Source organism: Antedon mediterranea, chromosome 3 (assembly GCF_964355755.1).
Source record: "Antedon mediterranea chromosome 3, ecAntMedi1.1, whole genome shotgun sequence".
In the NCBI taxonomy this organism is placed as follows: domain Eukaryota; kingdom Metazoa; phylum Echinodermata; class Crinoidea; order Comatulida; family Antedonidae; genus Antedon; species Antedon mediterranea.
Genome location: NC_092672.1, coordinates 22,721,733 through 22,749,134, shown reverse-complemented (window position 1 = coordinate 22,749,134; position 27,402 = coordinate 22,721,733). Strand labels below are relative to the sequence as shown.

At 32.0% G+C, this 27,402-nt stretch overlaps 2 protein-coding genes and 1 long non-coding RNA gene across 3 annotated transcripts in view; 1 reads left to right on the top strand and 2 right to left on the bottom strand.

Moving 5' to 3' along the window:
• Positions 1-329: 329 nt before the first annotated feature.
• Positions 330-16,614, top strand: LOC140044157 (unconventional myosin-XIX-like). The gene is made up of 19 exons (XM_072088634.1): positions 330-549; positions 1,015-1,128; positions 1,481-1,539; positions 1,676-1,749; positions 2,553-2,622; positions 2,787-2,889; positions 3,535-3,732; positions 4,720-4,807; positions 5,863-6,049; positions 6,533-6,722; positions 7,060-7,170; positions 7,892-8,068; positions 9,088-9,199; positions 9,908-10,017; positions 10,538-10,716; positions 11,896-12,085; positions 15,208-15,334; positions 15,434-15,576; positions 15,931-16,614. The coding sequence occupies exons 1-19, from the start codon at positions 520-522 to the stop codon at positions 16,612-16,614; spliced, it is 2,946 nt and encodes a 981-aa protein (XP_071944735.1). The 5' UTR covers positions 330-519.
• On the bottom strand, positions 13,273-14,433 carry LOC140045066 (uncharacterized). Its single transcript, XR_011844535.1, has 3 exons — positions 14,164-14,433; positions 13,683-13,807; positions 13,273-13,524 (listed from the first exon to the last, which is right to left on the bottom strand). It is a non-coding gene; the product is annotated as an uncharacterized lncRNA (long non-coding RNA).
• Positions 16,615-20,396: 3,782 nt separating the features above from the next.
• The window catches only part of LOC140045047 (uncharacterized), a 30,975-nt gene continuing 23,969 nt past the window's right edge, over positions 20,397-27,402 (bottom strand). The window contains exons 10-18 of the mRNA XM_072089779.1: positions 26,650-26,835; positions 25,655-25,810; positions 25,288-25,569; positions 24,986-25,075; positions 24,588-24,804; positions 24,064-24,099; positions 23,160-23,459; positions 22,229-22,546; positions 20,397-21,974 (exon numbers count right to left, since the gene is read on the bottom strand). Of these exons, the coding sequence (XP_071945880.1) occupies positions 21,703-21,974; positions 22,229-22,546; positions 23,160-23,459; positions 24,064-24,099; positions 24,588-24,804; positions 24,986-25,075; positions 25,288-25,569; positions 25,655-25,810; positions 26,650-26,835 (1,857 nt within the window). The 3' untranslated portion in view covers positions 20,397-21,702. The remainder of the gene's footprint in view (positions 21,975-22,228; positions 22,547-23,159; positions 23,460-24,063; positions 24,100-24,587; positions 24,805-24,985; positions 25,076-25,287; positions 25,570-25,654; positions 25,811-26,649; positions 26,836-27,402) is intronic.

Genomic DNA, 27,402 nt, shown 5'->3' with positions numbered 1-27,402 from the left:
CACTTGTTACTTCTAATGTTGTCTGTTCATAGTGCTGAACTGTTTATGTGAGCGGTACTTAGCTGGTAGATACCACACTCAGACTGGCAACACACTTGTTACTTAACAAAATGTTTTCTGTTCATAGTGCTGAACTGTTTACATGAGCGGTACTTAGCTGGTAGATACCACACTCAGACTGGCAACACACTTGTTACTTAACAAAATGTTTTCTGTTCATAGTGCTGAACTGTTTACATGAGCGGTACTTAGCTGGTAGATACCACACTCAGACTGGCAACACACTTGTTACTTCTAATGTTTTCTGTTCATAGTGCTGAACTGTTTACATGAGCGGTACTTAGCTGGTAGATACCACACTCAAACTGGCAACACACTTGTTACTTAACCTAAGTTTTTCTGTTCATAGTGCTGAACTGTTTACGTGAGCGCTACTTAGCTGGTAGATACCACACTCAGACTGGCAACACCCTTGTTACTTTAAATCCTTTCAAAGAAACTGGACATTTTGATGTTCATATGATTCATCGTTACCATAGTGATCAAAAGGTAAACAATGATTCGCTAGTATACTATTGATTTTTAGGAAAATTTATATGTTGGTGACATCACTATTAAAATCTTGACTTCACTTTATCTTCAATATTGGGCAAAAATATTAATATGTCCTCAGTTGCACTTACAAGTGAGAACTTAGAGATATATGCAGAGCTCCTCTGAAAAGATAATTGTTTTGCTGAATATGCTATTTTATGTCACATAATACTGTAGTTATTCACTTTGACCAAAAATTGAAAAAAAAACATTATTTACCTGAAAAACTGTAATTTTTTAACATTTGGTTAAGTTTAACCATTAATTTTGTCTTTTTTTAAAGTAAAAACACTATATTTGTTTGTTTTTATTTCTTTAAAATGAATAACTTTTTTAAAACAGTAAAATGGCTTGATTTTATTAATCCTCATTTTCATGTTTTTTGGGGAATATACATCTTTTTATTTTATTTTTTTTCAGGCACACCCACCACATGTATTTGGAATTGCAGAAACAGCTTTGTGTAATCTTACTAGAAGACTATACAAGATTAATCAGTCAATAATTGTCAGCGGTGAAAGTGGTTCTGGAAAGGTAATTCAACAATTTCAGTTTTACGTTTGTTTTCACCAATGTAATCAGAGTCAATTTTTTACCTTTAAAACCATTTCTTGTTTATTTTGAAATAATGGAGAGGCCCAAACTTAAATAAAAATAGAGAGGCTAAAAGCATGGACAAGTAATAGAGAGTGCTATAATTTGTTTTTACTGTTTCAAAGGACACTGTTACAAAATCAGCATTTATTGAATGTCACATAAATGCTTGCCAGACGTGCAAAGAGGGAATGTTGGCAACCCATTTTCACAAATGCAGTTTAGTCAATATTTTTTGTGAGCATACAAAAACGTTTGTTATTCTCTGTTATTTATTATTGTTTTATTACAGACATGGAATGCAAGATGTTTACTAAAATATCTGACAATGGTGGCAGTATGTAACCCTGGGTAATAAAAATAAACACATTAATATCATTAAACACTCTCATGTATGTAAAGTTACAGTTTTTATTTCATCATAATTATAGATTTGTCTCTGTTTTGTTACTTATTTGTGATAACTTGTTGTCTTTTTTGTTCATAGTGGTTTTACACCATCACCAGCAGATTGCATTGAACGTAGAATATTAGACTCAAATCCTATTCTTGAAGCATTTGGTAATTATTATGTTTATCTTTAATAAAGTACAGTAAGATACACATGTCATTCTCAAATGTAAAAACATCTATGTACTGTTATGGTCCTAATAAAGATTGCTAGAAGTTGGACCTTTATTTTTGTTAAATATACAAAATCAGAATTTTTAAATCATATCAATATATCAAATTTTCTATATTCATCATCATTATCATCAACAGATAAAGAAAAAATAGAATAAGAACAGTCGATAAAGAGATGAGAACCAAATAAAAATGAGCATAATGATAGTGTACCATTAAAATTACAAGGAAAACCAGGGAAGAGTTAAATTAAATTTAACTCTTCCCTGAGAAAACTGAAATATAAAAGTCAATAAATATCATACTGATTTAAAAATAAATAAATAAAGCTACACCTAACCTAAAATTGATTAACGCTTTATGTAAAATGAAATTTAAAATGATAATTTAAAGCAGTTTGTGTACTGATTTTACATTTTGTAATTCTAGCATATCTTTAACCTTCAGTCATGGTGCCAAAATCCTTTAAACTCCTAATATAATATATAGGCTAAAACTGTTGATCAGCAGTGGGGAACTTACAGTATGTTCTAAATATGAATTTGGTGAGATTTTATGCTCAAATTTAATTTTTGGCAGATTTGGTATCATTAAGACTAGTAGAATTAATTGCAATTGATGGCAATATTTGATGGCCTGCACCAGTATATATATATACAGTAATAATTTTTTGCCACTCAGTACCCTACACCTCCATACAACTCCATCTCTGTTAGACAACTATTATTTCATTTTCTTAGGCAATGCTAGCACGTCCAGGAATCACAATAGTAGCCGCTTTGGAAAGTACATTCAGCTACAATTCAGTCGGTAAGTTTCATACATTATTTTTATTTGTCAATGTTCAACCAACATACTGTATACAGGCCATGCATTTTGAGTTTCTACATATGCCATTTTGTGTGTCATAGCAGGGAAGAATGAAATTACACACAAGAGCAATTCTTATTTTAACTTTACAATTTTTTTTTCAGTGGAAATCATGTTGTTGGTGCTTCTATTCAGACATATCTTCTTGAGAAAACTAGAGTTGTTTATCAATGTGATGGTGCCAGGAATTTTCACATCTTTTACCAAGTTAGTATTAATTACGTTTCATTTTTGTGTACCTTTAAACCGGATAACCAACTGTTTAACTTAACTGTTGGAACTGTGATACATTTGCATATTTTCTGCAGGTTAGAGAAAACCCTGCAATATATTTCTGTTGCCATGTTTCTAAAGTGAGTAGGCTAATAGCAAACATATACCCTCTGGTTGTAATCAGGTTGTTAAAATTCTACTGATATTCACAGGGGCCTGTTTTTTTGTTTGTTCTGCGCATTTGTGCTTTGTCCTGGTATTTAACTGACCGTACACCTATTTGAAAGTATTGAAGCGTGACTTTTTTTTCCTCACAAACTTGAGATTGTACTAATGATAGCACCATCAACTATACAATGACAATACTTCCCCCGTGATTTCACAAGGTTCGTGAGTAAATATGAAAACATGTAATAAGTCTGGAGATCAATGTAGGCAAATGTGAAAAGGATCTTTCTGGTACTGATATTAAACATCTTGAAACAAAATTGTCACTTTGTAATATTTTGTAATATAGGGCAAGAAAGCACTCACTCTACTAATGTTATCAAAGCATGAAATATATTATTAGTTTATATTATTCTCATTATTAGTCTTTTTAATAATATCATTAACATTTCTTCTTTCAAATTATCATAGATGCTGTTTGGCGCAAATGAAAGGGAAAGGAGGAACTGGTTACTACCAAATGTATTGAGTTCAGACAACTTAAACTATGTGCCACTAAACCGTTCAGAAGATGCATGTAATCAAAAGGATAAACAAGATTTTATAGTTACAAAGCAAGCAATGTGTAATGTTGGACTTAGCAGGTCACAGCAACAAGAATTATTTAAAGTAAGAAACTTTTACTTACTTAGTTAGTAAGCAATGTCTAATGTTGGACTTAGCAGGTCACAGCTCAAGAATTATAAACATCAGTGAACTATTCTGAACCAAAGCAATGTGTTTAGATGCCTTGGTTGAACTAATCCAGCACATGTGGACAGTAAACATCAGTGAACTAACTGAACCAAAGCAATGTGTTTAGATGCCTTGGTTGAACTAATCTAGCACATGTGGACAGTAAACATCAGTGAACTAACTGAACCAAAGCAATGTGTTTAGATGCCTTGGTTGAACTAATCCAGCACATGTGGACAGTAAACATCAGTGAACTAACTGAACCAAAGCAATGTGTTTAGATGCCTTGGTTGAACTAATCTAGCACATGTGGACAGTAAACATCAGTGAACTAACTGAACCAAAGCAATGTGTTTAGATGCCTTGGTTGAACTAATCCAGCACATGTGAACAGTAAACATCAGTGAACTAACTGAACCAAAGCAATGTGTTTAGATGCCTTGGTTGAACTAATCCAGCACATGTGGACAGTAAACATCAGTGAACTATACTGAACCAAAGCAATGTGTTTAGATGCCTTGGTTGAACTAATCCAGCACATGTGGACAGTAAACATCAGTGAACTAACTGAACCAAAGCAATGTGTTTAGATGCCTTGGTTGAACTAATCCAGCACATGTGGACAGTAAGCATCAGTGAACTAACTGAACCAAAGCAATGTGTTTAGATGCCTTGGTTGAACTAATCCAGCACATGTGGACAGTAAACATCAGTGATCTTTTACCTAGTTTTTACAATTATGATAGTATATTGATTCAAAACAACTTTTACAAATTTATGGTAATGAAAACCATATGGTAGTATATAAATTAGTGATAATAGACTTTGATGTTTTTTATACAGTACATAAATCTAATAGTAATGTTATAAATTCTATTTTTTGAATTATTGAATTGAATTTGAAAAGGTGTTTATTTGTAGGTTTTAAGTGGTATACTTCATCTTGGAAATGTAGAGTTTATTAGTGATGATGTTACTGGACCATGTGAAATTGATTCTGAAAAACAAGGTAAATGATATAAAGGTTATGGGGTTTAATTATTTTCTGTATTATACCAGTAAAAAGATTGCATACAGTATTTATAGTTTAGCTTAAAGTAGTTGCAACCTTTAAGATTGCATACAGTATTTATAGTTTAGCTTAAAGTAGTTGCAACCTTTTAGATTGCATACAGTATTTATAGTTTAGCTTAAAGTAGTTGCAACCTTTAAGTTTTCATACAGTATTTATAGTTTAGCTTAAAGTAGTTGCAACCTTTAAGTTTGCATACAGTATTTATAGTTTAGCTTAAAGTAGTTGCAACCTTTAAGATTGCATACAGTATTTATAGTTTAGCTTAAAGTAGTTGCAACCTTTAAGATTGCATACAGTATTTATAGTTTAGCTTAAAGTAGTTGCAACCTTTAAGTTTGCATACAGTATTTATAGTTTAGCTTAAAGTAGTTGCAACCTTTAAGATTGCATACAGTATTTATAGTTTAGCTTAAAGTAGTTGCAACCTTTAAGTTTGCATACAGTATTTATAGTTTAGCTTAAAGTAGTTGCAACCTTTAAGATTGCATACAGTATTTATAGTTTAGCTTAAAGTAGTTGCAACCTTTAAGATTGCATACATACAGTATTTATAGTTTAGCTTAAAGTAGTTGCGACCTTTAAGATTGCATACAGTATTTATAGTTTAGCTTAAAGTAGTTGCGACCTTAAAGTTTTAATAGATTATGTTTATAATAAATTGGCGTTTACTTATAATTCAAAATATTCTATCAACAGTATATATATCTTTTAAGTATTTTTTTATTTGTTTTTATTTCTACCATAATATAATATATGAGAAATAACTAAAACGGACATAAGGAATACCTTAATGTTATGGTAGGTTGGTTAAAAAATATCTAAAAAAATATCGTTAATAATTATATCATTTTAAAATCTTAAATAATCTTATTAATATTCTTCTCCATCTTCAAAAAATGTTGATAAAATATTTCAGCCAAAGAGAGATTTTCTAATTTACTAATTATTCAATATATCATATTGTTGTACTATTGATGTTGCTTCATCAGGAGTTGACACCTCTGTTAATGCTGCTGCACAGTTACTTGGTCTTGATGTTGATGCCTTAACTAGATTTCTTGCATTCCGACAAATCACTGCATCTCACAAGCGTAGAAAGAGTGTCTTTATGAAGCCTTGCTTAAAAGATGAATGTCATACAAGGAGAGATTGTCTTGCAAAGTTACTCTATGCCAGGTATTTTACAAACATTAAAGCTATATTTGTTTGTAGTGAAAGAAACCTATTTATTCTTTTGAAAATGATTCTTGTTGTGCAGTATTTACCTTTTTACTGACCTGTTATACATTCAAAACAAACCCACAGAAGATGTTGTACAAATCCAATAACTTTTATTTGCTTCCCCATATGCATGCTGGGCTGCACCGAGGCGGATTGCCCACAACAAATCCTGCATACACCTTTAAACATTCACAAAAATAAAATAAACATACATTACATTCAAACTCTAATATTTAGTTAATTTAATTTATTTTTTTTTCTTGCCTAATCTCTCTTTCTGTCATGGCCTGACTGCTTTCTGCCTAATTTTTTTCTTTGTCATGTAGTTAGTATGTAACAGGAGAAAATGTTTACATGCAAACTTTTTCAACCCCACTTTGGTTTTACCAAAAAAAAACTAGCTTTGAAGACTGACTAAATTATGGTTTAACGTTTCAGAGTTTTTGATTGGCTCGTTGGATTCATCAATGGCTGTACCATGGCCAGGAGTTGGCAGTCTTACATTGGTCTACTGGATGTCTACGGATTTGAAAGTTTTTCATTTAACAGTTTGGAGCAATTATGCATAAATTATGCAAATGAGAAGCTTCAGCAACATTTTGTGCACAACTTCCTCAAAGCAGAACAGGTATTCCAACAAACTTATTTTCTATATATAGAGTATGCTAATATACAGTTGGTGCTACGGTGTTTTATTAGAGTGATAATAACAACAGTTCTTTTATTTAAAAAAAAAATGAAGAAAAATAATATGGCACTTCTTTTAGTTTATATCAAACGAATCTTGTAAAAAAAATATCAAAATACAAGTATAATTATAATATAATATAAAATAATTAAGATAACAATAATAATTAAAGTTTATGAGAATTATCATTCACTTTTTTTCTCTAACAGTGATAATGATGAACCTTTATAAACATAATTATACTGCTGATTAAACAGCCATGTTTATATTATTCTAGGATGACTGTCAATCTGAGGGAATTCCATGGCAATTTGAAGACTTTTCTGACAATAAAACATGTCTTGACGTTATGGAAGGCAACATCAGTATATTTGCACTTATGAATCAAGTAAGTGTTGCTATTCCACTGTCAATAAATATGTCTTGATGTTATTGAAGGCAACATCAGTATATTTGCACTTATGAATCAAGTAAGTGTTGCTATTCCACTGTCAATAAACATGTCTTGATGTTATTGAAGGCAACATCAGTATATTTGCACTTATGAATCAAGTAAGTGTTGCTATTCCATAGTTTTTCGCCAATTATGGTTGGAAAAGACCTGTATTCTGTAGTTTGTCTTTTTATTGAAAGATAAACTGCTGTAAAAAAAGATGTATTGAGAATTTGCCTTTCTCAATCGTAGTACAGTACGTCGTAAAATAATAACTCTTTCCTATTTTGAATTTGACATTTTGAGAAACAGTGGTTTTTACCATACAGGCATAGTTTGTCTTACAAACCATAGTTTGTCTTTCAATAAAAATAAACTGTCGTTTGTAAGAAGATAAACAATGGACTTTTGAGCCTAGTTTACACTAGAAAACCTGGTGCTGATGTACTTTTGCACCTCAAGCTTAACACCAATTTAAAAATATTCACCTACTGCACATCAGTGATGGTGAGTGACCTTTTACCCAGTGAGTTAGGTGCAAAAGTACAGTAGCACCACAACCGGTTGCAAACTACAAGTTGTTGTGCTTAGTGAAGACTGTCCATCTAAGGATCACAATCATGTTATTATGTCATTTACTTTCTATGAACTAATTGCAAGTTTATCTTGTTTATAGCAATGCAAGTTAAACAGACATTCAGATCCAAGTTCATTTTGTGAGTTTCTTCATGACACCATCAGCAGTGCAAGCTTATCTCGTGCACACATATCAGTGACATCACCAGCTTTTGTTGTGCATCACTATGCAGAGAAAGTTACGTACCAAGTGGATGGTCTAATTGAAAAGAATAAGGTAATATACTTACAACTGAAAGCCAGTTTTACAGTATATTCACAAAAAAAGGGGGTTAGAAGTTCATAAATAGTTTCTCAAAGCATTACAATTATGGAATAGTGCATCTGCTTCGTTTAAACTCATTTCTCATAATCTTATAACTGAAAATAAATACCACAGTAAAATGTATGAATGGCTGTTTGTAGCTATAGGTAATGCTCTATCTATTATTATGCTCTGTTATCGCAGTTCAAAAGGTGATTCTCTATGGAGAGGGAACCAACAAAATAGCGGCTTTCAATCGACCAATCAGATATGCCCTACGCAGTACGCACTGCTATATGCCTGTGTTGAGCCTATCTGCGTGAGAACAATACACAATGCAGCGTGTTAAGCGTATAACCGTGAACGCATTCTATATGATCCTCAAATACAAAAATGCTAGATTACCTAGAATTTATTCATTCCATTGCGATTTATAAATCTTCACTGTTCTTTGACAAGAATATGTGAATGTATTATATTAGATTATTATTTGTTATGTTAAATAATGTTTTTGAACACATTTACGGCTGCCATCTTTTTTCAGTCTGGAGTACGTTCTCAGCTTACAGTATTACATTTCTCTGTTTTTATATCAAAATAAGAATTGGTTCACTAACACAATTCAATTTAGAAAACGACAAGAGTGTTTCAACCTATTTAACCACATATGCTCTCCAATATTACAATTTCATCAAGTTAACGAACAATCAATTTACCAACTTGCCCTCCTGCCCTATTACCATGGCTTTTTTTCCGAGTATCCCTATAATATTTACTTTGAATGGAAACCTTATTGCTATTACATTATATTTGCTCATTAGATTTGATGTGCAGTGTACACAGGTGAATGTTCATTTACTAATTAATCTATTGTGTATCATTTGATGTTTTTAGGATGGTATTCCAGCAGAACTTGTAGATTTGATGTGCAGTGTTCACAGGTGTATGTTCATTTACTAATTAATCTATTGTGTATCATTTGATGTGTTTAGGATGGTATTCCAGCAGAACTTGTAGATTTGCTTAAAATTAGCAGCAAGAAGTTTGTGCAACAATTAGTTGATGCTAATGTTACCAGTTTACAGGTGATTGATCTTATCATTTGTTTTTAAACACCATAGTAACACTATACTAACACCATACTAACAATGTAGTAACACCATAGTAACATCAAACTAACACTGTAGTAACACCATACTAACAATGTAGTAACACCATACTAACAATGTAGTAACACCATACTAACAATGTAGTAACACCATACTAACACTGTAGTAACACAATACTAACAATGTAGTAACACCATTCTAACAATGTAGTAACACCATACTAACAATGTAGTAACACCATACTAACAATGTAGTAACACCATACTAACAATGTAGTAACACCATACTAACAATGTAGTAACACCATACTAACACTGTAGTAACACCATACTAACAATGTAATAACACCATACTAACAATGTAGTAACACCATACTAACAATGTAGTAACACCATACTAACACTGTAGTAACACCATACTAACAATGTAGTAACACCATACTAACAATGTAGTAACACCATACTAACACTGTAGTAACACCATACTAACAATGTAGTAACACCATACTAACAATGTAGTAACACCATACTAACACTGTAGTAACACCATACTAACAATGTAGTAACACCATACTAACACCGTACTAACACTATACCATTGCTTTTTAAGTTCTGTCTTCATCAATGTTACATCATGAAACTTTTAAACAAAGAACAATGCCGAATAAATGTGTGATATTTATAATGTCTTTGCATCTTGTCAGTTATGTCAATAGTTCTGTTTAACCTAAAATATGTTAATTTTATGAATTTTTTTCAGAGTCCAAGTAAAACAAAAGGCAAAAAGACTTCTACAGTGGTATCAAAATTTAAGGTACAGAATCCTGAAAGTTGAAACTCATTCAAAACTTAATTTAGACTCTTGATGAATTTAGTATTGAAAAATAGCTTCAAGACTGAGCTCTTGCTTTAGAATTTAGATAGGTTTTTTTGCTTTGTTGTTGTTTTTGCTTTTTCTTGAAAAAAGGAGAAACAAGGACTTTTATGGGTTTTCCTCAGCATCCCTGTTTTTGTATATTGTTGATGTTTCATATTTTGTTTCCTGTATATTATATTAATTGTAATTTATCTGTAAATTGTTTTTTATGACGCTGAAATAAATCAAATAAACATCTGCAGGATCACTCAAATTATTTCTTCCCAATTTTTTTTTAACTTCTGTTGAAAATGTAACTTATAATAATAAATATATGCAAGATATTTTTTTTTTTTGATTATCAGACATATTTCCTCAATCCATTTTGTATTTACTTATACTTATTTTGGTTGATACCATTTAGTTTTTACATGTAATCTTCGGGGTAACAATCTAACAATTCTATCTTATATCTTAGAATTCATTGGACAGTCTTATGGCTACTTTACATGAAACAACACCTCACTACATCCGCTGTATCAAACCAAGTCTTGAGTGTCAACCAGACAGCTTTGATAACGTTCATGTTATAAATCAACTACGTGCTTGCGGTGTTCTTGAAACAATTGAGATCGGTGCAACAGGCTTCCCTACCAGGTCAGCTTACAGCTATTGTTTTGTGTTCTTTTTATACTAACAATGTACCCATCTATGACTGGTTGATACCCTTGTTTAGTTAAGTTAACTTGAAACAATTGAGATCATTGCAACAGGCTTCCCTACCAGTTCAGCTCACAGCTGTTGTTTTGTGTCTTTTTGCACTAACAATGTACCCATCTATGACTGGTGGATACCCTTGTTTAGTTAAGTTAACTTGAAACAATTGAGATCAGTGCAACAGGCTTCCCTACCAGGTCAGCTTACACCTGTTTGTTTTCGATATTGAATAATTAAGCAAAAACTAAAATGGTTGTGTTGTATTGTTTTATAGGTTGCACTAAACATGTTACAACCTTCTTATTTGTTGTAATTTGTATTTTACTGTGTTTGTTACTATTACAATCCCAATTAAACAGCTTGCTCTAGGACTTACAATACATATATATATATGTATATATATACTGAAAGATGAGGGCGTATCAATTTGATCTCTGATGCGTGTGCGTACAACTGAGGGACTAGTGCTATACCGCCTTACCACGACGATCCAATCGAGTTTGAACAATACCATGAAAGCCCCAGTGGTCTAATGGTTAGGACATCAAGCAGAAGGTTCCGGGTTTGAATCTTGGTGGAGGCGACTTTTTCTCATTCTCACAGATTTCCTCATCTTCATCGTTTCAAATTAATTAATTGAATTTCAGTATATCACCGGGCGGTATAGAATTTATTCTGTGCCTGTGATGTTTATAATATATACTATATATATCCCTGTGCATACTGTACATGTTGAACACCTACTAACATACTTGCCAGTGTGTTGTTTATAATATATACTATATATATCCCTGTGCATACTGTACATGTTGAACACCTACTAACATACTTGCCAGTGTGTTGTTTATAATATATACTATATATATCCCTGTGCATACTGTACATGTTGAACACCTACTAACATACTTGCCAGTGTGTTGTTTATAATATATACTATATATATCCCTGTGCATACTGTACATGTTAAACACCTACTAACATACTTGCCAGTGTGTTGTTTATAATATATACTATATATATCCCTGTGCATACTGTACATGTTGAACACCTACTAACATACTTGCCAGTGTGTTGTTTGTTATACTTGATTCTGAAATGATAATGACAATTTTCTTATAGAATGTTGTACAGTGATTTTCTTAAGAGGTATGAATTATTAATAAGGTCAAACTCAGAAGATGTAAAAGATTTGGATACAAAAAGTAAATGTGCTGTTATTACGAATCTGGTTTTAGCTGAAGCAGACAAAGAAAATAAAATGAAAAGCTTTTTGTTTGGAAAAACAAAGATATTCCTAAGAGAGGGACAGGTACTTAAAGATGTATTGTCCCCCTGAAAAAATTTTTTTTTTCAATATTTTTGTTGAATAGGCCATTTTAATTGCACATAAAAGTTATTCACTTTGACCTCAATTTGGATTGAAAAAAATAATTTTTTACACGGGAAAATCGCAATTTAATGCAAAAATTAACCAACCGGAAGCTATTTGTCTGGAAGACAAATGTGTTCCGGTTTAATGTAACCCTTGACCTGAGTTAGCTCATAAATATTCATATTGTATGGATACATCGTGTGGATGATGATGCTTTCCAAATCAACAGCCAACAACGATAGCAATGCATGCGTGCGAGAGAGTCGACGAGTAGTGATGCGAGACGAATCTTGAAGAAAACACGAAAACTATAGCTAGCAGAATGCTAAGTTAGAATTACAGTTGGTAACTTTGATGTTGAATCTTATTCATTTAGGTGAGTTTTTGTTAAGCTAACAGGAGAGGCCTAGCTAGGCCTAGGCCCGAATTTGCTGCTACTGTACTACTAGTCTACTACTACCACTGACAGTCTCGAGTAGCCTAACTGCTGCCTACTTCTGTCTCTAGAAGTAGAGTGTAGTAGGCCTAGCTAGGCAGTACACTGTTAGCTAGGGCTACAGTAGACCACCACCAGAAGGGATGTATTTTTGTTTTAATCATGATGAATTGGTTTAATTTTTAAAGATTTCAACTATCTATTCGGCAGTGAAAATAAAAAAAAAAGAAAATCTAAATATTGTTTTGGATGTTTTACTGATGCAATATTTTAAAAATATTTTCTGTATCAAATGCAATAGGTTGAAATTAACATTCCGCAAATAAACATTTTATGCAGATATTTTGACACAAATTTCTTTTTTTTGTAGGTTGATTGATTGAACAATAAGAGCAAGTAGTGAGAAACATAAAATGTATCGTACAGTGGCAACATTCACAATTTATTGAAACGTTTCTTACTATTAAAATGACACTTTGTAATGGATGTGAGCGATCTTAGAAGACTATAGCTGTCGTAATTACTGCCACAATCAACACATTGATAATTAGTAGACAAATTGACACAAAAAACAATACAGGAATTCAATAAGATATACTGTATATATATATTTTATTAACTCCTTTTGCACTGTAATATTTACAGTAAAATTATGAAGTGTAAGTAAATTTGAAGAATTTATCCTGTGTACTGTTTGTAGTAGTTTTTTTTTTATTGAATGTTATGTTTACAAAATAATATACTGTACATATAATACAAAAAAAATTATACAATATTTTACAAGCTGGACAAGAACATATTGGCAGAATGCAGCAGGAGAGTCACAAATATTTTTCCTGCAATATCCAATCATATTCCAATACCGAGTCTATCATTGTTGTCTTTGGGTGACCTCTGTTCAAGTCTTCATCAGCTCAAAGTAAAAGCAAAGTATGAAAATCTGGAAAAAATAGATCATGCATATTTAGTGCAAAATTGGGCTAGTGAAATTGCTTACTTTGACATAGTCAAATAAGTATACTACCTTTCTATGGTAATTAAAACACATTACTTATAATGTTATAACTTATAAAAAGAGAAAATAAATATTTGACTTACTACAGTACAGAGAACATTTGTTTGTGTTGTAAAATGGCTAAGCTGGCTTTTCCCCTCTGTCTACTTGTACTGTACAGTGCTGCTGGAAGGTTCTCAATTTCAGGCTTGTATTGCAACCATTTTCCCTGAAAAATGTTTGTTTTATTTTTATCATAAAAATTAGTTAAACAAGCTTCAACTGTAAATATATATGGTACAGCAAGCTGGCTGTATTTTTGGAATGTAGCTAAGATTGATGGCATATAGCCTAGGCCAGTCTATGAAGAGTACAATGTATAGGGCCTAGCTGGGCATCTTCTGCAGGGACCCGATTGTCACAGTCTGCTTGCTACTAGTCTAGTAATATGCAGCAGCATGTAATAATTATTCTAGGCCTAGCCCTGAACGGAAAAATCCCAGGCTAAGTTAATTAATTTACCTTCCTGATATTATTGCGTTATATATATTATTATATTTAAAATAACCGTCTAGGCCTACTTACCGACAAATAAACAGCTCTGCGTTACATATTTATACGATCAGGCCAGATCTCTGGTGGTGGTGGTGTTGTTGTACATACAACGTGCATCGTCCATTGTTAGATCAGATCTCTGCTGTGTGGATGCTCATTAACATATCATGCATATGTATGAGTTAGCTCTACCGGCCTAATTTCTGAGCCGATGAGTTCGAAAAAATGGTAAACTTATTTTGATTTTTTTATAAGCGAAATCAATATTTTTTTCGGATTTTTTTTCGGTGGAAGTGAATAACTTTATGTTAACTACAAAGCGGTCTATTCAAAATTTGATTTTTTTCATCTTTATTTTTCATTTTTTGGGGGACAATACATCTTTAAAAGTAGTTTAATAATAATTTAATTATTTTATATTTGCAGTAGAATAAATTAAATTTTAATTAATTTAAGTGAATATTTTATGGCAAAGGAATCATTAGCAATTATTTGACTTACGGTCATTTTTCGCCAAGGTAAGGTGAACTAGGCAGTATTATTACTTAGGCTAGCCGACCCAGCCAAGTCTACTTACACTTTGCCACATATTTTAATATAACAGATGTAATATAGTTCCTCGAGAAAAATATCGTTCCCTCGGGGATGTCAATTTTTATATTTCACCTCTAAGCAGGCAATATCTGTATAATATAAACCTGTGGAGTAGAACTGAATGAGTGTCTTTATTTTTAAAAGTAGTGCTACAGGAATATTTTTGTCGTATAACTTAATAATAAGATAGGAAATTCACCAAAATTAACTATGTAAAATTGAGGCATTTTTCTTTTTAAAAAAGTATATAAATATAAATCAAAAGAACAATTAATTTGACACAATTTAAAAAACACCATTTTATTAAAAATTATTACCCAGTTAAATGTGTGTAAATCATTGAAAATCAGTAAGATTCCTATCTTATTATAACATTATGAAAAAGTTGTAGCATCAAATTATAATACTTTTAGCTTGTAAAAAAGTAAGTAAGAATCTGCATCATTGTATATTTATTATATTCCGTTATTTTTCATTTAGTTGGATAAACTTGAAGTTGCAAGATTGAAGGAATTCAATTTAAGTGCTGGTGTAATACAGATGTGGTGGAGAAAGATCCTGGCAACCAAAAGTAAACAAGAGGCAGCTGTGGTCATCATTCAAGCAGGTATTGATTGTCATAGTGTTTTGACAAATATCTTGCAGGCATCATGCTGTTACCAAACCAAGCCACTAATTGTCACTAACTAGAATTGATATGTTGTAGGTTTTAGAGGCTGGAAGGTGAGAGAAGATGTAAAGAGACGACATGAGGCAGCACGTGTCATACAGTATGCTATGATTGGATATTCAATTCGTTTACACCAACGCAAGTTAGATGAACAATTAAATGAATTGAATTCAGACGAGGTAGGCTTTTACTTAAAACTCTCAATTTCCAATCTTCGCTGCACCAACAAACTTTACAATGTGAAGTATGTTCCTTCATCACTAACACATCCTCATTTACATGTACTTACTTTAATGATGTTAAATTAACACATCATCATATGTACTGTGCTATAAAACTAATAATGTTGAATAGAGTATATTTCATTTACTGAGAGATTGCCTGTGCTTGGTTCAACCTCATTAAATGGTCAATCAGTTAATTTTCATGAAATATTCTCCGTATTCAAATCATAAACATTCAGTTTATGATTTTTAATCTAATATTTTTTTTCTTGATACAATTTAATACAATTTAACATTTATTTTTACCAGTTTGCTGATTCTGATGTGCAAGAATGCAATGATGAACAATCGCAACAAAACAATAGCATATTAACAGAAGGTATACTGTCAGCAGTATCATTGGATAATGAACCTCTTGACAGTAACCTGTCAGTGATTAGTTCAAGCAATGGCACCAAAGAAGTTGAAGATCAAGACAAGAGTGGTAAGTTTACCAGTAAAGAAGTTGAAGATCAAGACAAGAGAGATAAGTTTACCAGTAAAGAAGTTGAAGATCAAGACAAGAGAGATAAGTTTACCAGTAAAGAAGTTGAAGATCAAGACAAGAGAGATAAGTTTACCGATAAGAGCATCAATGAAATTGAAGAACCAGAAAATGTAAATAACAATTCTAGAATACAATTTCATGAAAATGGTAACCTGAACTGTAATAGTGGTAAAAGTGAAGGAAATACAATAGGCATAGTAAACATTGAACAAAAGAAAGATGGGGATGAAATATCTCAAAAGAAGAGCTCAGATGAACAATGTGCTACACATAAACCAATAGTTAGTGTGCACCAAAATGGTAGACGTGTTGAAGGGGAGCCTGTAAATCAAGGAACTACTACCATCAATAACAAGTTTGTGCAAGTTACAACAACTCCTGCCATTGATATAGCTTTTGGTATTGTGTTACTTGGTTTGCTGTATCATGGTCCAGTTAGGCTATAATGCAGTTTATGTCAGGATTAAGTATGTTAATCCAGGAACTACCACCAGTATCAAGGTTGTGTCAAATGCCGCAAATTGTCTACTGTATATGTTGAAAGAAAAATGAATATTGACACAATTCAATTTTTACATGCGTGTGCTGTCGTACCAATTTGTATTCACAATACAAACAATAATACAATTACAAAACTTAACATCCATTACACTGTAAGAATTCAGAGTCTTTGTTGAGCTCTTTCAGCTTTGATTTGGTTTTCACGCATGAGTAAGTTTCATGTAAATGAATATGAAATCCAAATTGTGGAGCTCTTTCAGCTGGTGTTCATCCATGAGTAAATATGAAATTATCCAAATATTAATCTTTATTATAAACAAATGTAGTGAATATATTTTATATATATATATTTTAGTTGGTTCCGAGCTTTCTCAGGCGTATATATAATTCTCTTTATCATCATCTTTCCGTTTGTCTACTCTGATCTTATTCTCTCTTCTCCTCTAATATCTATTACATTCTACTTTTATACTGGACATGCACATTTTAGGCTTCAGAGGAGGATAACATTTTCCCTCCAAAAATTATACGATTTTGATTGGCTAATAATAAGGCGGACCTGGTCTAAAGCATCCTTCTCTAAACACAGAGAATCACAACATTTAATATGACAACAAATCATGTAAAACTAACGATTTAATTTCAGTAAATAAAAATTATTCTCAGGAATATGATTTAATTTGCGGATTTAAACTTTTTGTTACTTTTTTTCTCTTAGTTTAAAAAAACTTTCCAACCCCATTGGAAATACAGTAAGTCAAGATTGTATGTTTGTTCTGGCCGTTCTGTATTCGTCATTCCTATTTGCATGAAAACGTTACTATAGTACTAGACATTGTTATTATTAAATGGCCGCATTTTGACCATTTTATTTCTTGACATAATGGTTAAATATAACCAATAGATATAATAAAGCCAACAAAGATATTCTATCTTTATGATTATAACACACCTATATGGAAACAACAAACTCATTGCTATACTGGTCGTGACATGATTTAAAGTTGCACTTAGTTCCTTTCAGTCCCAAAAGAATAGAACAAAACTGAAAGGAACTGAGCTTATGGCGACATTTTTTGTGTGCCTGGCAGTTCAGGTCAGTTACTCGGATTCTTGTCATTTCATCGAGAGTGAAATGTTTGAAGATTACACATTGTCATGCCATGTCAACTAAAAATCATTTCTAATGTTCATTTTCCTTTGCAAATATTCCTAGATTTAATTAGCCAACTACTATGACAGCAGTATAGTGTAATTTTATTGTATGCCAATCAATACAATATTAGTCCGATAGGGCTTGTTAGCCAAGTACTATGACAGCAGTATAGTGTAATTTTATTGTATGTCAATCAATACAATAATAGTCCTATAGGGCTTGTTAGCCAAGTACTATGACAGCAGTATAGTGTAATTTTATTGTATGTCAATCAAGACAATATTAGTCCTATAGGGCTTGTTAGCCAAGTACTATGACAGCAGTATAGTGTAATTTTATTGTATGCCAATCAATACAATATTAGTCCTATAGGGCTTGTTAGCCAAGTACTATGACAGCAGTATAGTGTAATTTTATTGTATGTCAATCAATACAATATTAGTCCTATAGGGCTTGTTAGCCAAGTACTATGACACAGTATAGTGTAATTTTATTGTATGTCAATCAAGACAATATTAGTCCTATAGGGCTTGTTAGCCAAGTACTATGACAGCAGTATAGTGTAATTTTATTGTATGTCAATCAATACAATATTAGTCCTATAGGGCTTGTTAGCCAAGTACTATGACAGCAGTATAGTGTAATTTTATTGTATGCCAATCAATACAATATTAGTCCTATAGGGCTTGTTAGCCAAGTACTATGACAGCAGTATAGTGTAATTTTATTGTATGTCAATCAAGACAATATTAGTCCTATAGGGCTTGTTAGCCAAGTACTATGACAGCAGTATAGTGTAATTTTATTGTATGCCAATCAAGACAATATTAGTCCTATAGGGCTTGTTAGCCAAGTACTATGACAGCAGTATAGTGTAATTTTATTGTATGCCAATCAATACAATATTAGTCCTATAGGGCTTGTTAGCCAAGTACTATGACAGCAGTATAGTGTAATTTTATTGTATGTCAATCAAGACAATATTAGTCCTATAGGGCTTGTTAGCCAAGTACTATGACAGCAGTATAGTGTAATTTTATTGTATGCCAATCAATACAATATTAGTCCTATAGGGCTTGTTAGCCAAGTACTATGACAGCAGTATAGTGTAATTTTATTGTATGTCAATCAATACAATATTAGTCCTATAGGGCTTGTTAGCCAAGTACTATGACAGCAGTATAGTGTAATTTTATTGTATGTCAATCAAGACAATATTAGTCCTATAGGGCTTGTTAGCCAAGTACTATGACAGCAGTATAGTGTAATTTTATTGTATGCCAATCAATACAATATTAGTCCTATAGGGCTTGTTAGCCAAGTACTATGACAGCAGTATAGTGTAATTTTATTGTATGTCAATCAATACAATATTAGTCCTATAGGGCTTGTTAGCCAAGTACTATGACAGCAGTATAGTGTAATTTTATTGTATGTCAATCAAGACAATATTAGTCCTATAGGGCTTGTTAGCCAAGTACTATGACAGCAGTATAGTGTAATTTTATTGTATGCCAATCAATACAATATTAGTCCTATAGGGCTTGTTAGCCAAGTACTATGACAGCAGTATAGTGTAATTTTATTGTATGTCAATCAAGACAATATTAGTCCTATAGGGCTTGTTAGCCAAGTACTATGACAGCAGTATAGTGTAATGTTATTGTATGCCAATCAATACAATATTAGTCCTATAGGGCTTGTTAGCCAAGTACTATGACAGCAGTATAGTGTAATTTTATTGTATGTCAATCAAGACAATATTAGTCCTATAGGGCTTGTTAGCCAAGTACTATGACATCAGTATAGTGTAATTTTATTGTATGTCAATCAATACAATATTAGTCCTATAGGGCTTGTTAGCCAAGTACTATGACAGCAGTATAGTGTAATTTTATTGTATGTCAATCAAGACAATATTAGTCCTATAGGGCTTGTTAGCCAAGTACTATGACAGCAGTATAGTGTAATTTTATTGTATGTCAATCAAGACAATATTAATTTATATACAAAATTATATCCACAAACAAAATAAAAGTAATTTCGCCATAAGTTCTCATACAAAATATTTAATGTTTATAGATATAGTGATACTTACAAAAAAAGGTGCCATACCTGGGCAACCATTATTGAAAAATGACACACCGGGGGTAAAAAATAATTGCTGTTATACAGTAAATTATCCCATCTCCGCACCTTTTGTTCTGTTTAGCAAGTCTGTCAACTATCAAAAAAAGATGATATGGCCATCAATCAACATTTGTAAGTCTAATTACTACAAATTTGTAAGGCTTCTGTGCAGGATGTCGAAAAAAAGTTAGTCTGTCCTAAATTAAGTGCATACAAATCAATAGCCAAATCATTTACTAAATTCAGAAATAATGTAATAATAATCATTTATGTTTGCAAGATTGAAACCAATTTACCTTAACATTATATGAATTTACTTGTGACTCGCATTGAGATTTAAAAGAAAATAGACAAACAAAAATACAATACAAAACAAAATATATATTGTATATCATTTATTAAAATAGAATATGAAATATATTATGCAGTAACTAATTTGGCTTTAGTAAATGTATATATTCGATGTATTTAATTGTGATTAACGCATAAACCACAAAATTGTACATTACCTTTACCAGATAAGTTTAAAATTTTAGTCAATTCAATAAAAAAGATTGAAAAAAGCTATGCCATGAGACATTCAAATCTTTTAATGGTTTTAAATTTATGTAGCGCAATTATGAATGTTAACATTCAAGTATATTGCTAATTAATATACAGTGTGTTATTATTTACACATATTTCCCATGTAAAACTTTGGGTACACCACAAGCGCTAACACTAACCATAGCCAACATAGCCGCACAAATTGCTAAGACTCATCTTGGACAATGTATCTCTATCATTGACATGACTGACTGTATATATATATATAACAAAAAGACACAAAAAATTCAATTACTTATTGCACAGTTTCATCACAATATAGCATAAATGAGTCAAGCTACATTCTAATATTGGATGTGATTGACTGATTGGAGGCATCTGTATGGCATCTGTATGGCATCTGTATGGCATCTGTATGGCATCTGTATGGCATCTGTATGGCTAGTAAAAATATCTTTTATTTTGGTGATGAATGGGGAGAAAGGAAGCATTCTGTTTTAGGTTTTCAGAGTCACACACATACTAGTATAGATAGCAGCTGATAATTGTTTTGTTATAATACAGTATGTGGTATGGTTTTGTGAGTACACAACTTAAATCACATGCACATTGTGGGTGATATGACATTAAATAAATATACTACAGTATGGCACTGTATGTGGCATCAGTATATACAATTGAATGCTGCAATTCGGTTTTGAGCATTTATTTTTGTTACAGAGATTGAGTAACCACACACTTGAGAAGAGTCTAGGCTGTTGACTGATCATCTTCAAGCAACCAGTAGTACACTGTCTATTAGTTCTACTCCACGTCCAAAATTGGAGCACTGCCTTTGTGAAAGGCATTATTTTTTATTTCAGATTTAAGCAGATACAAAAATACCTACAAATATATAAATTTTTTGTCATTCACGTAATCTCATGTCAGGTACGTGACCTATATTAGAGTACTTTGGTCTATTAAGACATAGTTCAAGACTTCTAAAAACATTGTTTCAATAGGTCTTCTTTATTGTCCTTTATTAACTATGTATCTCCTATTGTTCATACAAATTGTTTATTTGTTGAACTGAGTTACCATATAACTGCAGTTCATATGGTCTACTGTAGGTTTTCAATAGACACGTTGGTTTCTAGTAATTGTACAATATCCATTCTCTTAACTGTTCTCAAGTCTTTTATTACTTCCTCTCGTTGGTTCACATCTCTTCCTTGGTTTCTAGTAATTGTACAATATCCATTCTCTTAACTGCTCTCAAGGCTTTTATTACTTCCTCTCGTTGGTTCACATCTCTTCCTTGCTTACATCGCCATTGTACCAGTGATTCCATAGTTGCTTCTACAGTAAGCATTAAATATTTTCTCTCATTTTGTGATAGTTCAACATCAGCAATACCAAGACCCCTGCAAAAACTCTTCCATTCTGTCATCTTCAGAGAAATTATCAGGAAGTCCAAGTCTGTTAAGCATCCTGTAAAAATACATTTAATTAAAACAATTTTGATCGTGTATGTTATATACAATTATTAATAATGAAAACAACAATTTTAATACTTGAATTAAAAAAATCTTCCAATATGCCTATAGGCTTTAACATTTGAAAAACAAAATGTAATATTTAATCATGTTTGTCCATCTCTCAACAATCTTATAAAAGTAAATTAAATAAAAATAATCAGGTATATAGTTACAATAACATATTAAGAATAATAAGCGTTTACCCACCTTGTCCTGATTGGTCTGTAAACATTGGAACTTCTGAACTGACGTCATCTATGTATTCATGTCTTGTACACAGGCTATCAGCTAAATCAACACGTCCTTGTTGTTTTAAAGCCTTGATCATTGTAGGTATTTGATGTGCTGCTCTTTGTCTACCTCTCCACTTAACCAGGACTACCATTATGTCATCTTCATCATGTCTGTTTTTACCTGTGATATTACTGATAACATCCCATTTAATTCCAAGGCGCACTGCTAATCTTCTCCAATGTTGACCTAAATTGTCACAGATGAACAGTAGATCTTGATCATCAAAACGAGCTGTGAAATAATAAAGGCGTTAAGATATTGAGTTCTGTTTCTATTAAAATTCAACTCACAATTCCATTCAATCTTTTATTTCGGAATCATTTGTGCATAGAAAATAAACATAATTTTGTGTCAATTAACAAATTTAAATAAAAATATTAATACAAACAATATCGGAATAAATTAAATAAACCAACACAACCTTTATAACACACCTAAGAAGATTCTTAATCCATTTGGAGAATTGTGAGTTATATTTTATTAAAATGTGCTATTGCTCTTTTAATGAGTTTGAGTTTTAATTGAGAGTGCAATGTTGATATATGTGCACAAGAGCACTGAAATTTAGTTTTTGCATGTTTGTTTTTGTTACACGGTGAGTGAGCAACCACAAGTTACAAGAGGCTAGGTTGTAGTTGATTGACCACGTTGGATCAACCATTTGAATGATTTAGGCCTTTCCTTTCATTAAAAGTAAAGGTAAAAATAGTAAAAATATTTTCTTAGGTGAAAGATGAAAATTTTATATATGTTCACCTCATAAATTATTTGTGGCATTGTACTTATAAACATTCATTATTTTTATACTATTTAATGGCAGGAATCACAATATAATGCTATATACCTGAAGGTTTGATAACCTTGGGTATTTCATCGTCAATGTATTTCTGAAACAGCAGATCAGCAAGATCATTACGATCATGCTGCCTTAGTGCGGTGCACAATACTTGTTGCTGATTAAGGTCACTACCAATGCTGCTTCTCCAATGTTTCAGCATGTTTGCTGTAGCTTTATCTGTCTGCTTTTCATTATCAAATATAGTATTCACTGTAGACCACGTAAGCCCCAAACGAACACCAAATCGTCTACAGGAAAGATCCATCTCTGTAGACACACTTTCAATAGTAAGGTCATCCACATAGTCTATGATTTAAAAAAAAACATTTTTAAATTTTCTATTTATTATTTTTACATGGATCTGTCTCAAAAGTTCAAACAAACAATGTTTTTAAAACATAATAAGCAATATTAAGGCTACTATAATAATACAAAAATAAGGTTCAATCAAGTCTTCCAGAATGTACTAATTGCTGTACTAATGTGTAAACAATACTATATTGTACAAAGAAGAAGTAATATTTTGAAACAATTATGCCATTTACATTGAGTGGTATCATATTCCTCATCAACTATAGGTACTAACACTGTATGCTATGAAAGTGATTATAGGTACTAACACTGTATGCTATGAAAGTGATTATAGGTACTAACACTGTATGCTATGAAAGTGATTATAGGTACTAACACTGTATGCTATGAAAGTGATTATAGGTACTAACACTGTATGCTATGAAAGTGATATTAATTCTATTTCAATAACAGACGTAAAAATATAAAAATCCTATGAGATTTGCAAATAGATTTTTAATATTGTATCCAATGCCTATGTAGTAGTTGCTTACTAGTAGAAGTGTATTTAATATATTATGATACGAAATACGTCTGTATCTATGAAAGTCATATTTACCAATGTTATTCACATACTTGTCTTCAATGGACTCCTCTGGCAAAAAAAAAAGGTTAAATAATAACAGAATATTTAGGCTTTCACTATGAATTGAAAATCATAAAAAATGCGTACTGTAAATCTTGTAATTTTATCTAGCTTCTAATGTGTACAGACACAAATGATACATACATTTACAACAAGGGTCTCAAGGCATAGTAACAAATAGAGAAATGAACTTTGCCCAAAAATACATCTATCAGTTGAAACCAGCATTTTTGAAACTATTATTTAGGGCATAATACTATAACTTATTTGATATATACACGTATATCTGACATTTTGGAAAGGAAAAAATATTGGTAAGTATGTGTTCATTTTTTGTGTTAAATTTCTACAAATCCGTTAAAGTGATTTTGTAGTTTTCCCCTAGAGAAAAATAACATTGCATTATTGCAAGATTGTATTATATTATTCATTTTTCGTCAACATCCTACCTAGGCTTCATGCGATCTTAAACAATAAAAATACAAATAATAATTTACCCTTTGATAGGACATTGTCTCCAAACAGATTACGGTAACGTTTCACTTCCATTCCTCTGCTTCCACATGGCAACACATCTTTGTCAAATTTGCGTACAACATGCATATGAGTAGGTTCACCTTTTGAAGCACACACACAAGGGATGTACATCTTTACTTTAACACCATGTGCATTCTTACTCAAAAAGTGTAATTCTTTTTGAAGGAAACTAAGCACCTGAAAAATAAATAAAGTTGTAACAGTAATGCAATAACAATTAAAAAGGAACAAATTAAGAGGCATATATCAGTATTTCTAATGACTACTTGTGTAAATAGAATTATGCTTGTGAAAGATGTAAAAGCAACAAGTTGGAGGTAATTCTAAATAAAGTGTAGAATGTTTGATACTGGCTTACCTTCTTACAGATGCTAGGATGTGGATCATCATCTTCAGGAGAGCTGCTTCCTGATTCTGTGTTCATGATTGTCGTTCTGACAATTGTTGTCTGCAATTACAAAAAAAAACAAATCAATCCTTTAAACATTTTTACTCAAATCTAAAAGTCCATATAATTAACTTGTCTATCAAGATTTTCATCTTCATTGGATTCTGCCGTCATACAATATTTGTCATTATTGTTTTTTTACCTCATTGTTTTTTGGTCGAAATAATAGACTTTTGAGTAGAATTGAATAAAACTATTTATTATTATTTTACCTGGAATAAACGACGGTTGTTAATAGTAGCAACATTTAGAAGCACAAGATGATGGCCATCAACATTCAGTTCTACATGCTCATAAGACAATGCAGGCTCAACATCTTCCATTTGAAATTCCTCAATAAATTTAGTTGCAACACGTTGGAAGAGATCATCTGGAAGGTAGCCATCAAAGTCATGAAAGAGAGAAATAGCATGCTTCTCTTCATATTCAGCAGCCTTTGTATCATCACGTTGGGGCTTTAGGCGTGAAAGAACATAGAACATTCGTCCAACATTCTATAGAAACAAAAATGGAACATGAGTCCTAGATAGAATATATGAAGAAATAATTAAACTAAAATGTTAAATAAAATGTAAATACCTCTTTAATCCTTTTTTCACACATTAACCCAAAGGTTTGCATTAGAGACACAAAGAAGATAATCATCTCATCTGACTCATCCTTCCAAATATGCTGCAACAGTCTTTCATCTAGTTTGCCCCCATTTAAATTTCTCCAAAGCTGTTTCAGAGATGGCTAAAAAACATAAAAGCACAAAAGTGTAATTTGTTAATGCAACAAAGTAATTATTATTCTTCTGGTCAGTAGAACCTCTCCTTTGGGAAAACCTTATTGAAGCTTACTTGTGAAATGAATGAGAGGCAGACTAACACCATGGCTAACCTCTATTAAGGGGACACTTTGTTGGGCCTTCCCTTAAACCTTATTAAAACTTACTGGTGAAATGACTGAGAGGAAGATTAACACCATAGCTAACCTCTATTAAGGGGACACTTTGTTGGGCCTTCCCTTAAACCTTATTAAAACTTACTTGTGAAATGAAAGAGAGACAGATTAAGACCATGGCTAATCTCTATTAAGGGGACACTTTGTTGGGCCTTCCATTAAACCTTATTGAAACTTACTTGTGAAATGAAAGAGAGGCAGATTAACACCATAGCTAACCTCTATTAAGGGGACACTTTATTGGGCCTTCCCTTAAACCTTATTGAAACTTACTTGTGAAATGAAAGAGAGACAGATTAAGACCATGGCTAACCTCTATTAAGGGGACACTTTGTTGGGCCTTCCCTTAAACCTTATTAAAACTTACTTGTGAAATGAAAGAGAGACAGATTAAGACCATGGCTAACCTCTATTAAGGGGACACTTTGTTGGGTCTTCCCTTAATGGGAGTGCTACAGTAATATGTTTATTAGAATATAATAGAAATAATAAGGTATAATTTCATTCTCTGTGTGGCAGATATTACATTTTTGCAGCTAAATCCATCACACTAAAAAAAAATTACCACAATGTTTACGTCTGATATTCACCAATGATTGACACCACTCAAAGAAGTGAAGTTTGCTAACCTGAATGCTGGGATCTATAACTGTGATGATTGTTTTAAACTTGTCAACTACTCCCATCAAATCTATAACAATTTTTTCTTTGAGGATCTTGTCATCTGGGTAGAACAGAATTTCGCGGATGTCATGCAAGTACTCAAGAAACAGTTTTCTGTCAGTTATCTTACAACGAGCAAGTAAATCATTAATCTAAAAGTTAAATAAATATCATAATGAAAAATGTAATGAAAAAACAAATGCTGATTAATTACAAACTGGTTTTCTGTTGATGTTATCATTCATTTCGTTGTTGAAAGGTTGTTTATATAGGACATAATACTTTACCATGCAAGGGTAGATTTGAATTCTGAAATTTTCCCAACCAACAGTAAACTCAAGGTTCACCACTTACTTCAATAATTATTAGAGGACAAAAAATGCTCCTTTTGTTTTGGTACTCTACTAAAATTGCACCGGTCCTGTTTGATAAACATTTGTTGAAGATTCACCATAAACAGTCAATTAACACAGACAGAAAAGCAGGGATTACTGTTATATTACTATCAATAACAAACTTGTATCCCACACAATTTCAAATGTAATGAAACAAGTTTGCTTTTTTTCACTTTAATTAACACCATTCAATGCAACACTCAGAAAAACAGGGTTTAATGCTTCAAATGTAATGGATGTTAAACATTAAAAGACACATTCATCAATCGATTTGTCAACGATATTTATTCTAACCTCAGAAGTTGGTAGATATAGTTTGGCTTT